Below are 15,236 nucleotides of genomic sequence, written 5' to 3'. Positions count from 1 at the left end.
CGCTTGCAGGCGCATCACATGCCATGCATTCGGGACATGGTAACAGTTTGATATAGTGGGTCCAGAGGCTTGATTCAGATTTGTGGTGTAAGATGCACTTGTAAGCCGTGAAAAGGAAAAGGAAATGTATAATTGTCATTTCACCCTCCACTGAACCCGGGTGGTTCCTCTCTGTTTCCCTCCAAAACGAAAAAAAAAAAAATCATGAAGCTGACATTTTCAAGTTATTTAACCAACAGCTAATATACTCCAATTGTCATGCGTTACCGTAATTAACCTCCATCACCACGTTAATGAAAACCTAATTCCATGATTATCCTCCAAATCACCACTTTAATCAAAACCTAGAAAAACCCTTCTCTCTCGTTACCGGGCAGAGAGAGAGAGAGAGATAGGGAGAGAGATAGAGAGTGAGAGAGAGCAAGAGCGCCTCCATCGATTCTCTTCATTCTCTCTCTCGTTTCATTCTGCAAACGCAAACCTTAACTCGACAGTGGCTGCCATGGACTCTGATTCAACTCAGTTCCAACAAGCCCAACTGGCTGCCATCCTCGGCCACGACTTGGCTCCCTTCGAAACCCTAATATCTCATCTCATGTCATCTGTCAATGAACAACGCTCCCAGGCAGAAACAATTTTCAATCTCTGCAAGCAGAACCACCCTGACGCGCTGTCTCTTAAACTCGCTCACCTTCTCCAGTCATCTCCTCATGTCGAGCTCCGAGCGATGGCAGCGATTCTTCTCCGAAAGCAGCTCACTCGCGATGACTCGTATATCTGGCCTCGACTGTCGCCGACGACCCAAGCGCAGCTCAAATCTCATCTTCTCGTCTGCGTTCAACGGGAGGATGCCAAGACAATATCGAAGAAGCTCTGCGACACAGTATCAGAGCTCGCGTCGGGGATTCTGCCCGATGGCGCGTGGCCGGAGCTTCTCCCATTTATGTTCCAGTGCGTCACTTCTGATTCGCCTCGGCTTCAAGAATCCGCTCTCTTGATGTTTGCTCAGTTGTCACAGTACATCGGGGAAACCCTAATTCCTCACGTTAACACTCTTCATTCGGTGTTCTTGCGGTGCCTGGCTTCATCTTCGAGCTCCGATGTACGGATCGCCGCGCTCGGTGCGGCGATTAATTTTATTCAGTGCTTGTCTAGTGCATCGGACCGGGATCGCTTTCAAGACTTGTTACCTGCGATGATGCAGACACTGACAGAGGCATTGAATTGCGGTCAAGAGTCGACGGCGCAAGAAGCACTTGAGCTTTTGATTGAGTTGGCTGGGACAGAGCCAAAGTTCTTGAGGAGGCAGCTGGTGGATGTGGTTGGTTCGATGCTGCAGATAGCGGAAGCAGAATCTCTGGAGGAGGGGACGCGGCATCTAGCGATTGAGTTCGTAATCACGCTTGCTGAGGCGAGGGAGAGAGCGCCGGGGATGATGCGGAAGTTGCCGCAATTTATTCATAGATTGTTTGGGATCTTGATGAAGATGCTTCTGGATATTGAGGATGATCCTGCATGGCACAATGCTGAGAGCGAGGATGAAGATGCTGGGGAGACTAGCAACTATAGTGTTGCCCAGGAGTGTTTGGATCGGCTTTCTATTTCTTTGGGTGGTAATACAATTGTTCCAGTTGCTTCAGAACTGCTGCCGGTATTCCTTGCAGCTCCGGAGTGGCAGAAGCATCATGCAGCACTTATTGCGCTTGCTCAGATTGCAGAGGGATGCTCAAAGGTACTGTTTTTTTTTTTCTTGACCAATTGATCAATGGTACTGTTACGTACAAATTTTGATACTTGACTGTTAATTCTTGAGTACTTCTTAAGCTTATATTTCCTCGTTCGTTATTTTTATCATATTTCTGTTTTTTATGTGGGGAGAGTGGTTGGTTAATTGGTTTCAGCTTAATTTCAAAAGCAATATCTAACTAAGAACTGTTTATGATCCTTTCTTGCTCAATGTTATTTTTTTTTTCATTTGTACTTCCTGTCTTGATACAGGTAATGCTAAAGAATCTTGAACAAGTGGTAAATATGGTTTTGAACTCGTTCCACGATCCGCATCCTCGCGTGCGGTGGGCAGCTATTAATGCAATCGGACAATTATCTACGGATTTGGGCCCGGAGTTACAAGTTCAATACCATCAACGGGTGTTACCTGCTTTAGCAGCTGCTATGGATGATTTCCAGAATCCCCGGGTGCAGGTTAGTTGATGGCTTAGGTTTGTATGATATCCGATCTAGTGTCTGTCACAACGCATTTACAGAAATTATTTCCCCCCTCTCCACACTGACGGTTTGCTAACAATTAGAGCCAATCATTTAAGTGGGTTTTCGTGCAAGTAAGCATGGTATTTCTACTTCTATTCTCGAATACTTCTTACTGGGTGATAATGTTTGTCTTTTCATTTTCTAACTATGCATTATTACAACCAACTATAGCATCCAATAAAAATTGCAATAGGTTTTAAGCTGTATCTGTTCTAATAATTTCTATTATTCTCGTGAACAGTTATACAACTTGTATTGTGTGATTGTGGTAAGGACTATGACATGCTTTAGTTAAGACAAGGACACAGTGTATCTCCATCGGGGATCCAGCAATAGATCTAGCAAATACGCAACTTGTAGATCCATAACCAGTTTCTGGTATCTATTTCTATCTAATATTGTTTCAGCCAGGAGGTTTTTAAGCATCAAATGGTCTTCTTTTCTTAATTATTTGTTTTTCTTTTCCCTTCTGAATTTAATTAACTCCATGATGCACTTTATACTAAATCCCCATCTGGAACCCCAAATGCATTTGCTGGTGAGAAAATAGAATCAACAATAGAGAACAGGGTATAGGTAGCTATAGTGTTGGATGTTAATACCAGTTGCTTATTTTGGTATTATCATTAAGGGTGGATAGCAGCTGTACTTCTACAAGTTTAAACTGGATTTTTTTTGCCATTAGATGTAACCTTAAGGTGATTTATCTCAGTGTTGCATATTTTGGTCACTAGATTAATTGAGGTTCTCTTACCAATATGGTTTTCGGATTATGGTAGGTAGACTATATAAGCATTTTTTTGGATCAATCATTGGAAATGGAAGTGAATTTCACCCAGTGATTTAAAAGGCACGCCTCAGGTGAGGCGCATTTTGGGGTATGCGCCTCGCCTAGGTCCTAGGCACACCTCTTTCAAAAGGCGCACGCCTTTTTAAAATTTTGCGCTTTTGCTTTTTTTTTGAGTCTAAAGGCTGGGTTGGGGGCTCCGCCCCCAGACCCCTGACCACTCCCTCGGACCCACAACCTCCGAGAACCCCCTATTTGCTTATGTTGTTCATTCATTCATTGCAATAAAATATCTTCTTAAAAGGCAATGAAAGTTGTAAAATCATTATTTTTTATGTGAGAAATAAGAATTTCAGACCCTAACATAGACTTGTTCGGGCTTGCCTCGAGGGGCGTGCTACAAAGGCAACTCATAGAATCAAGAATGCAATATGTTTTACATCACATTAACTACTTGAAGCAATGTAATTAAGGAAAAAAAGAGATTGTGGGTTTTATATGCTTGAAAATGCTTTATATGTTTGCTATTTTTTTTTTAATTTTCATTTGAATATGCTTTACATGTTATGTTTATGTATTTTAATTTTAGATAATAGGTTTTTTAAATCATTTATTTTAAAATTTAAGCTTATATTTTTATTAACATTATGTTAAATATTTTTTAATATTTTTTGCATTTTTTTAATATTTTTGGCATTTTTGCAATTTTCTGACTTGTTTTTATTTTTTAGCTTTTTTTGGTAATTTTGCACCTTTCTTAAAAAGGCGTGCGCCTCACCTTGCGCCTCAGGCGTAAATTGGCCCTTGTGCTTTTTTTGCGCCTTGTGCTTTTAAAACACTGATTCCACCCAAGAGGGGCATTCTGAAAACATTTATACCTGAGAGTTTCAGACTTTCAGGCCCACATAAATAATGAATATCAAATGCCTATTTTCTACCCATCCCTTATGTTTTGGAGCACCAATAGGTGGTAGCTGAAGATAGTTCTAGGGGTGGATTCCATTTCTACCACGGAATTCTCCTAATCCATATGTAGCCTTTAGTTCTCTTATGTTGCAATAACTATTTCTGGTATATATCAAGGAATCCATAGCCAGGGGCCATTGCTTGGTTCAATAGTAAAATTTTGGGTCGACAAGTATGGTAATCCAGTCCACCTTTCCCATGACCCCATATAGCTGATACCAACATTAGGCATCATCACATCCTGCAACTCTGCGTCAAATACCTACTAACGTTTTTTGAGTTGTATCTCAAGTCAAAGTTTTGTTATTGAGCTTCACAGTTTAGTGCTGAAATGTGGGTGTGAGTGGTTGGCCTAGTCAACTGATGTTATTAGTTGGCCTAGTGATAAAATTCATTATTTTTTCTGTTTTAAGATGTGTTCTTTCTTTCTCTTTTTCTTTAAACATTTTTGTTGCTTTGCTTTTTTTTTTCCAATTTTCAATAAGTAATACTTCTAGCAGTATTTTCAACTGTAGAAAAAAAGGATTATGCATAAATGTATTGGTTGACAACAAGAAAATGATATATATTTTTTTTTAATTAGGTAAATGGAAGTGGTGATGCTAGAACTCTATCATTATCCAATCAAAGTATTATCCCCTAGCCATTTTCAAGCAGTTTCCTTTTGTATGGCAAATGTTCTAGCTAAGGCAACCATTTGATGTTTAAGAGTTGACCTGAAGGTCCTGAACTTCTGGAGTGCCTATAGAAAAAATCTTGTTTGCCTTTCAAAACACTGGCCTGATATGTATTTTGTTAAATAAACTCTGAAATTTCCATTATCATATTATTGATATATTATTTTATTTCTCAAAGATTTTTTCTTCTGCTTCAGTGGTTCATGCAATCTTTAGTTATTTCATTCCTTTTGTTCTTTAAAAATTAAAATCTTTGTTGACATTTTCTTTATTGTTTGTATTTCTATAGGCACATGCTGCTTCAGCGGTCCTGAACTTCAGTGAAAATTGTACACCAGATATCTTAACGCCTTACTTAGATGGGATTGTGAGCAAATTGCTTGTGCTTCTACAGGTATATAATTGTCAATATAATCATCCACATAGAAATACTTTCTTGCATAAATGTATAATAAAACTCTGTAGCTGGATACATTTATATTGGTAGATGTATTGCATACATTTATTATGTTATGTGTATAAACTTTCTAGGGGTGCAACTTCGGCGGGCCCAACCCAAGCCTGAACCGGCCCAGCCTGAAATTTTACATGGACTGGGCTTGGGCCCCAGAAATCGGGCTTTTCTATTTTTTGGGCCGGGTCCGGGCCTAGCCCTTAGGTAGCCCGAACCCAGCCCAACTATACACATATGTATATGTATGTTAATTATGCATACATATTTACATATATATACATATTTACCTATTTACATACATATTTTTCATACATACATAAATATGTGTACATATTTGCATAAATACATATATATGTATAATTTTAGAGTGGGTTCATTGAACAACCCAGGCCCGGCCCGGACCCGATCCCAACCTGTGTTCATCAATTTACAGTGTGGGCTGGGCTTGGGTTGGGAAAATCGGGCTTGGGCCATAAGCCCAAGTTTCCTATTCTTTGATTTCTATATGTTAGGGATTAGCTATTTATTTCTATGCCTCTTTTTCAGAATGGTAAGCAAATGGTGCAAGAGGGAGCACTGACAGCTTTGGCATCAGTTGCTGACTCATCACAGGTACTTGAAACCTTCTGTAATGGTTGACTACATATTATTGTTTGAAATTATTTGATCTGACATGGTTTGCATTTCTGTAGGAGCACTTCCAAAAATATTATGATGCTGTTATGCCTTATCTGAAAGCTATATTGATGAATGCCACTGATAAATCTAATCGAATGCTTCGTGCCAAATCCATGGAGTGCATTAGTTTGGTTGGAATGGCTGTTGGAAAAGAGAAGTTTAGGGATGATGCTAAGCAGGTGATGATTAGGATACAATCTCTCTCATGTTTGTCTGCTTTTGTAGTTGCAAATGTGGAATGTCTAAAAAGTTATTAGTTTTGCAAGTGTTACTAAATTGGCTATGGAACACGTAAGTATGGAAGTCTTCCTTGTTTGCTTTTGTTTTGTAGTAACGATAGAATTTAAGGCTCATGTTGGAAGGAGTACAAATACAAATACATAGTGTGCAAAACCTTATATTTTGTATTATTTTCCATGTATTTGTACTGTTCATTATTTGTATTTGTACTCTTTCCAATCTGAGCCTAAGTAACCCTTATCCTTTTATTCTTTCATTTGACATTTGCCTTGTTACAACCATGGTTGTCACTAATATGCACTGGACCATGGGTTCAGGAGTTAAACATTTACTAATTCAGTTGGTCTGAAAAGTAGGGGTGAGCAAAAAAAAAATCAAACTGACCTAAAAAACTGTCTGGAACCGAATAAAAAATTTGGTTAACCGTACTGGTCGGTTCGGTTTTGGTTAACCAATATAGAAAACTGGCGGTTAACCGAACCAACCGGTATACATATATTTCTATATATTATGTATATATTTATGTATATTATTTTATATAGTATGAATTAATAAACATGCATTATATATATAAGTATATATATTTATAATATATGCTATATTATTTATTATTTAAAATAATATTATATATATTTTTATAATATATATTGTAAAAATTTAAAAACTGAAAAACTGACGAATCAAACCGGTCAACTGATTGGCTTTGGTTCCTTTTCGGTTACCGGTTTTTCCAAAAACCGGTAGTACCGGTTCGGTACCCCTACTGAAAAGATAAGAAACATTCATTTGATTCAGTACTAATATACCTTTAGATGAATGTGACAATTTTAAGTGATGTCATATAATCAACCGTTTCCTTGACAGTTTCTGAGTTACAACTATGGTTGCCAATATGTACTGGACCTTTACTAATTCAGTTGGTCTGGTGTTGAATATTGATTGAAAATATAAGAGAGCATTCAATTGATTCAGTACTAATATACCTAGGTGGCAGATATCAAGGTTGAACATGACTATCCATCAGAAAACAAAAGATGAAGATGGACATGGCAAGATGTTATTTCTGATTGTTAGTCTCATATGTGGTTTGCTATGTCTTGCAAGGTTATGGATGTCCTGATGACACTTCAGGGATCTCATATGGAGACAGATGATCCAACAACAAGTTATATGCTGCAGGTGTGGTTTTATTGTATCAACGGTCTATATGATAATCTGTGCTAACTATACAAATGCTTTCCAAGTGATGGCACTATTGAACAATAAATGGTTAACTATGTTGCAGGCATGGGCTAGACTCTGCAAGTGCCTGGGGCAGGATTTCCTCCCTTACATGAGTGTTGTCATGCCCCCATTGATTCAATCTGCTCAACTTAAACCTGATGTAACCATCACTTCTGCTGATTCGGATGAAGATATTGACGAGTCTGATGATGAAAGGTTTCCCTTTAAACTAAATTATTAATATTTTATTATAGAATGGTGTATTGCTTTCTGTGATATAGGTTTAATGGTCATCTGATATTTGCTGAAGTGAATGACTTTTTATTGTATGCCATTAAGTCGATTTTGGACACCTTAATAGCTGTATGGAACCATAACCATTATAATTATGTTCTGTCAATTTAGCTCCATCAAGATTACCCAACCCTTTGGTTCAGCCCTAGTTTTTCTTAAATAAATTAATGTTTATATAATAATTTATTAAATTGAATAAAATAAATAAATAAATAAAAGTTTATTGGGATGGGAATGGTATAGGCTATCTCAAACAAGACTTGACCCATTGACAGCCCTAAATATGGGCTCAAGGGGAGAGAATAACGTTAGTAAATTATTTCCAAATAAATAAATAATTTAGTAAAATAAATAAATAAATAAATAAATGTTTATTAAAATCTTTCTCTCAATGTCACATCTCCTTTATTTTACTGATTTATTTTATTAAAATAAATAATTTATTTAATTTTATTAAATAAATTAATGTTTAGATAATATTAAAATAAATAAATGAATAAATAAAAACTGAGATAGAGAATACGAGAGAGAAAATAAGAGGGATGGCATTTTATTTATAGGAAGGCATAATCATAAATAATTGGCAAGGTAAAGAAGATGCATTTGTCTTATATGTGGCATTTCTGTAATTTTCAAATATTATAGAATCAATTATATAGGGATGGAGGTTTGTCTTGTATGTGGCATTCTTGTAATTTTTGAATGCTAGAGTAAAGAGAAGTGGGAGAGAAGATAAAGTAAATGAGAGAAGGGAGGGAGAAACATGTGTCAATAATTTAGAGCATGCCTGTCAAGGCAACAACAAATCACATGTCAACCTCAAAAGCAACGAGTCTTTCAAGATCAGCTGTTATCTAATGTTGGCTCCATTGTACATGGCTCTATTGTGAAGCTACTGGAGAACATGTTAGCTCCTCATAAATTTCAACTGCTCTTGGTTCACTTTGTTGTAGTGATTGTTTTCTGGATGTTGTGTTATCTGTTTTTGTGTCTTCTTGCTTGTATTTTTTTTCTTTGTATATGCTATTTCCAGTAATTGAAGTAATGAAGGGCAACTTGGTTGGTGAGATTTAATAGACATTAAGGTTGTGCCTACATCATAGGCCTTTTTTGTTGTTAAGATGGTTTGTTTCCTGAAAATTAAAATTTTATGGTTCAGGTGGCATGCCATGGTCAATGTTTACACAAATAATTGAATATGATATTTAAGTTGCATTTTGATGAAATCTAACTTTTGATGAACAGCCTACTGAGTTGTGTGTGGTAACTTGTTAAGTGTGGTATGTTTTTTGGGTCTTGTGAGAGTCCCATGTTCTGCTTTTGTTGCTGATTAAAAAAATGATACTTGCTTTTGTTTGCTAAGGGTATAATTCTGTTGCAGCATCGAGACCATCACCCTTGGTGACAAGAGGATAGGGATCAAGACTAGTGTCCTAGAGGAGAAAGCCACAGCCTGTAACATGCTTTGTTGCTATGCTGATGAGCTAAAAGAGGGTTTCTATCCATGGATTGATCAGGTTAGATCCAACCAATTTTCTATTTGGTTTCCCTTGTTAGCCTTTGCAATGAAAATAACATTGGTAATGAATTGTGGTTGTAATAGTACAGGTAGCTCCTACTTTGGTTCCACTTCTTAAATTTTATTTCCATGAAGAAGTTAGGAAGGCTGCTGTTTCAGGTACTAGCTAAGCCTTCAGTTTCTAATTATTCACGTATTATGTGTTCTATATTTTGACAAGATTCTTGACATGATCTACCTTTTTTTCTGTTTCCAGCCATGCCAGAGTTATTACGATCAGCTAAGTTAGCTGTAGAAAAGGGGCTAGCACAAGGACGCAATGAGTCATATATCAAACAGTTGTCTGATTATATAATACCTGCCTTGGTGGAAGCTTTACATAAGGTCATTCAATTTTTTTAATAGGTTCTTATGTGTTGATAATCTACTGCCTTGATCCAACTAAAGCCAATTTGATGTTGTCTGTCTTGTTATTGTTGAGTTCTAACTACTCTTGGATAGCAGGAGCCTGAGACAGAAATTGTTGCAAGCATGTTGGACGCTTTGAATGAATGTATACAGGTTTGACTTGTGCTTCTGATGTGGTTGAGGCTGTATGTTTTGCTTTCTTCTTTTCTTCTGGAGAAGTTGATGATGAATCTTGCGAGCACTTATGCTTCATTTCAGGTTTCAGGACCTCTCCTGGATGAAGGCCAGGTGAGAAGCATCGTGGATGAGATAAAACAGGTTTTTACAGCAAGCTCAACTAGAAAAAGAGAAAGAGCAGAGAGAGCCAAGGCAGAGGACTTTGATGCAGAGGAGGGCGAGTTGCTAAAAGAAGAAAATGAGCAAGAGGAGGAAGTATTTAATCAAGTCTGTTTTTAAAATCACTTTCTTCTTTATGTTTCCATTTTTTAATTTGCATTGTGCAATTTCCATGTTACATTAAGGAATCTAAATCTCTTTCATTGCTTTGTCGTTCATTTTGTTTTTACTCAGTTTGCCTTCTGTTCTTTTCCTGCATCCAGGTTGGCGATTGCTTGGGTACTTTGATTAAAACATTCAAGGCATCATTCTTACCATTTTTTGATGAGCTGTCGACATATATAACTCCTATGTGGGTAAGTTCACATTTAGAAAATGCACTTTATTCCTTTCGTAGGCTTACTTAATGGTTCATAATATTATAGCTGGAACTATACTTTTTATATAATGGAGAATGAAAGTTTTCTTACATGTTTATTTATGCATGCATTGCTATAACAGTTTCTTTTGTCAAGTAAAAAATTGAAAAATTACTGCACTTTTTATGTTTCCCTTGATGGTGTTTTGGTATTGCTTTTCTTTGATGCATAAGTGCCACTAATTGTACTATAATAACCCTGTAAGTGGATTTCATTATGTACCTTTGATTAATTTCTTCCTGCTTTTGCTAGTCTATGAAAATGAATTCTTTCAAGTAGATAAATTCCACTGTTACTTTATCTATCAAAAAAAATTTCCACTGTTACTGTAAACATGCAACTATTCACAATCGAAGTGCTAATCGTTGACACTGGAGTAGCTTGAACTTGTCTTTGTTATTAGCTATGGATTCAATGATTCATTTTTCTATGTTACTACTTAAAATGGCAGCTCAGTTATGAGGCTTTCACTATTGCAGTGTCTATGGTACTATTTGAATGAATTTATTGCCTTTTTCTTTTTAATTTTGTTATCTTTGGATATTCACAAGGAATTCAATTTATAGTTCAATTTTCATTAATTTGATTTTTGAGGGTTTTTTTGTGTTTTGAATTTTTTGAACATTTTATCCTCAATGAATTCAATTGAAAGGTTTAAAATACTCGCTAATTTTAGTGGCTTTATACAACATTTATAGTGTTTTGGTTTCGCTTACAAAGTTTTCATCATCAATAGGGCAAGGATAAAACAGCTGAAGAAAGAAGGATTGCCATTTGCATTTTTGTTGATGTTGCAGAGCAATGCCGAGAAGCTGCTCTTAAGTAAGCAATACCCCTTGTAAATATTTAAGTTAAGAATTCATAATCGTTTTTTTTTTTATTTTTTTGTGGCTGGTTGCATCACATTGAATTTATTCTTCTTGATGGTGGAACAGGTATTATGATACTTACCTTCCTTTCCTCTTAGAAGCCTGCAATGATGAGAATCCAGATGTTAGACAGGTTATTACTTTGACCAGGGTCTTTGGCATTTTCCTACATGTTAAGTCCTATAGATCTCATTCAGGGCTTTCTTTTTTATACACTTACAGGCTGCTGTTTATGGAATTGGTGTTTGTGCGGAGTTCGGTGGTTCTGTATTTAGACCTCTTGTTGGAGGTACCTTTATTTTTCTTCTTGCAGCTATTCAATGAATCATGCCCATTACTTTGTATACATAATTTTATTGGCTTTTGCAGAGGCTCTTTCAAGGTTAAATGTTGTGATAAGGCATCCTAATGCACTACATTCTGATAATTTAATGGCATATGACAATGCCGTTTCAGCTCTTGGGAAAATATGCCAGTTCCATCGTGACAGCATTGATGCAGCTCAGGTACTTCCATATGACACTTATTCTTCTGTGTTTTTAGTTTGACCATGTTATTATTTAAACCTTCTTGGGTGTGGGTTTTTGGACAACTAATTTGCCTTCAGAATTTATATTTTACATTACCTACTTGTATGCTTTCATAATTCCTTAGGACATTATTTGTTTAATATTTTATTTAATTTTTTACATGTTTCAAAGATAAGGACTTTTAATTTTGTTTTCTGGATTTGCTATAGTTGTTGGAACTAAGTTGGAGAGTTTTTTGAAGAAAATGTTAACAATGAGTAATAATTATATTCATATGATTTTAGTATTGTTTTTAATATAAATTTGTAGTGGCTCATCTGATTACGTATTATACATTGTTGATATGTCGGCCCAGGCATGTTATTCGTCTAGTTAAATGAGGGGTAACTCTAGAAATGTTTATTTTTTATGCAAATAATTTAGGGCATCAAAACATAATTGTTAACTGAAGTATTTTTCTGTATAATTTGTAAACTTATAGTATAATTTATATTTATCAAAAAGAACTTTAGTATAATTTGTTCTTTATTTAGCTGGCAAGGGCCATCTTAAACTTGGTTATGTTATTTTTAATAGGTTGTTCCTGCCTGGTTAAGCTGTTTGCCAATAAAAGGGGATCTTATTGAAGCAAAAATTGTGCATGATCAGCTTTGTTCAATGGTGGAAAGGTAATTTCTTGGTCTCTTATAGGTTTTGCCATATGGGACTGAAATTTCTCCCATATTCCTATGCTATTTTACCTTGTTGCATGGTTTGTTTTATTTATTATACTTCATTGGATATTGATTATGTTCCATATATTTATTTCCTTGCAGGTCTGATAGGGATCTTTTGGGTCCTAACAACCAACATCTTCCTAAAATTGTTGCAGTCTTTGCCGAGGTAATTTCTTTGGTTTTATGTTTTCCTGTTCGGTTGTTGTAACCCCATTCCTCTGCTTCTGCCTGTATGTACAACTGTAGGCTGGGTGCATCATAGGCATTGATGTGTTTCTAAGTGATATATTAGAGGTAGTTGTGAACTGCAGGATTTGCACCTTTACAAATTGTCAACGGTACTTAGCAACTGAAATGTCAAATTTTGTGATTACAACGATACTTGTTTCGTCATGTTTCCTAACAGTGTTGACATTAAAATCTAATTCCTATGTGAACAATGGGAGATATGAGGACAGGTGAACTATATATTCATAATTTCAAGCCAATTATGGATGATACAGGAAAAGTTATGCCTCTCAATTGTTCTAGATTAATCTTATTTTTGAATTTGATTATAGTTGATATGGCGATAATTATGGCTAAAAATGTGGGGTGACCTTAACTGTCCTTCAACCTTCTGGCAACAAGTATTCCTATCCAAGTAATTAACTGGGCCAAAATCTATATATACACTAGTTGGGCAATTTTATGATTTGATTTGGATTGTTAAGAGATAAAATTTAAGAGGGAAAGGAATTTGGACGAGACAGTGCCTAATTAAATATTTTGTACTAGTTTTGCTATTCAGTACTTGATATATGTACTAATGCTACATACCAACTGGGGCAACTGCCTCCTCCAGTCTTGCTATTTATAGTTGGGTTATTCGTTCCTTTTCTTACATTTTTCCTAGCCATACCTTGTATGTTTGGTCTCATAAGTGTTACAAATGATGGATTTATTTTATTGGCTATTGTAGGTTATATGTGCAGGGAAGGATCTCGCAACGGAGCAAACTGCCAGCCGGATGATTAATCTGTTGAGACAGCTTCAGCAAACATTACCACCCTCTACCTTGGCATCGACCTGGTCATCCTTGCAGCCGCAGCAACAGCTTGCGTTGCAATCTATCCTCCCATCTTAGTCTTTTGGGCCTGTGGTGGACATGTCATTGCTTCACTTGGAGATGCTTGTATGCCTGGTCAGTTTGTGTCAATTATATGTTTATTACCCATTCTTTTTCCATAATATATCCCCATCTTTTCATTGATGTGGATTTTTCTGGCAATGCGGCGTCATTGTGTTGATTGAGGGTGAAGGTTTGTGTGGGTGAATAGAGAAGTTTTGCTGTAGAATGTGTATATTACAACAATCATTCATAGTCCTGTTTTATGTCCAAAAAAAAAAGAAAGGAAAAATTATAAGATAGTAGTCAGTAGTGGGTTTGAGAGGTTCTTGTTAGTCGGTTCAGTGCACAAGGTTGAGGATTGCCAATTTGGCAATTCTTGTATCAGTTTTGGTACTTAGTTTTCTTTTCGTCTTCTGTTCTCTTATATTTTCTTCCCTGTCCTTTCTGAAAGTGGGAATCTGGACACAGTTATGAAGTTAAATTATATATTATTCCTTTCAATTTGCAATTTATTATATTGTCTCCCTTGAAAACGTTCTCCTTTGTCAGTATTATCTTCATGCAATTATTCCTTGCTGATGTTAATGCAAGGACAAGATGTAGCTTATTTTATTATAGCGTGGAAAGACGGGAGTGAATTGATCTGTTTGATGTAATAAAAGAAATTCTATGTCGCAACTCGCAAGGCTTGCAAGATGAAAGCATTGGTTATTTATGGAATTCAGTGATTTGAAACTTTCTTTAACGTTTTTTTTTGTGAGGCAGGGTCCGTTATGGCATTCATTGTTCAATACAGAATTCAGATTGCATGCAAAATTTGCCCTCTGTGTAACTGTTTGGCATTTGATAATTCATGATACAGCAGGGGATTAGGGGATTATTAATTCAAGACGGAGAAGTGAGACCACACCATGACCAACTCTCTACTATTATTTCTTGGCTATAGCGCTAAAACTATAAGATGATTGAGCTGCAATCATATTTCATAACTTCCAGGGAGTTGGGAACTTGGGATTGTAATGTAAATAGTATGACAGGCTCCGTTTCTAACGGTGGTTGCTAAAGTGGTCTGGTCTCGGCCTTACAGGAGTCCCTGTTTAATTTTGCCTTCTACACTTGAACAGAATCACAGGTTGTGTTGTAACTTGTAAGGGTGTTCTTGTATTTTCTTTGTTGTGGATTAAATTAAATATGATCGGTATGTTTAGGATAATATTATAGAAGTTATTCATGAGCTAAAGGAAATCCATTCAAATTTTCATTTCTTAGAGAGTCCGTTTTATAAATTAACGACTTTGGTCTTCGTTGCATTAATTGTCATTGTTGTTGGCGTTAATTCTAATGGTCCCCATCGCAAATAATACAAAACGCAAGGTTTTGCACTATACATATTTGTGTATATTTGTATTTGTCAACTGAGCCCATGGCTTATATTTTGTGTTGTGCAAGAGAGTAATGCCATAACCTGCGATTTGTGTGCAATATATCTTCTATTTTAGACAAGAACAAACACTTGGCAATCCATCTTTCAGCAAGTCCTTCGTATACTTGAAAATGAATGTGTTTTCATCCTAATATTATTTAATTTAGTGTTATGCACTTATGTGTAATCTACACTAGCTAAACATTGTAGTATAAATCTATTATTTTATATGTGAAGTGCAATTTTTTTAAATATTGATTCTTAATTTTTAGAAATTTGAATATTTATTGGTAAAATTATGATGTTATATACTTAGA

At 36.0% G+C, this 15,236-nt stretch overlaps 1 protein-coding gene across 1 annotated transcript; it reads left to right on the top strand.

Annotated features, from left to right (window-relative positions):
• The first annotated feature begins 365 nt into the window (after positions 1-365).
• On the top strand, positions 366-14,008 carry EMB2734 (ARM repeat superfamily protein). Its single transcript, XM_010259328.3, has 20 exons — positions 366-1,732; positions 1,999-2,202; positions 4,988-5,092; positions 5,699-5,764; positions 5,845-6,009; positions 7,175-7,249; positions 7,356-7,510; positions 8,970-9,105; positions 9,197-9,266; positions 9,364-9,491; positions 9,612-9,668; positions 9,774-9,959; positions 10,115-10,207; positions 11,007-11,092; positions 11,206-11,272; positions 11,362-11,428; positions 11,509-11,645; positions 12,246-12,337; positions 12,485-12,551; positions 13,347-14,008. Exons 1-20 carry the CDS (start codon positions 503-505, stop codon positions 13,509-13,511), a joined length of 3,351 nt encoding a protein of 1,116 aa, XP_010257630.1. The 5' UTR covers positions 366-502; the 3' UTR covers positions 13,512-14,008.
• Positions 14,009-15,236: the final 1,228 nt, after the last annotated feature.

This window comes from Nelumbo nucifera, chromosome 7, assembly GCF_055504915.1.
Source record: "Nelumbo nucifera cultivar China Antique chromosome 7, China Antique-T2T, whole genome shotgun sequence".
Taxonomy (NCBI): domain Eukaryota; kingdom Viridiplantae; phylum Streptophyta; class Magnoliopsida; order Proteales; family Nelumbonaceae; genus Nelumbo; species Nelumbo nucifera.
This window is presented reverse-complemented; position numbering and strand designations above follow the sequence as displayed.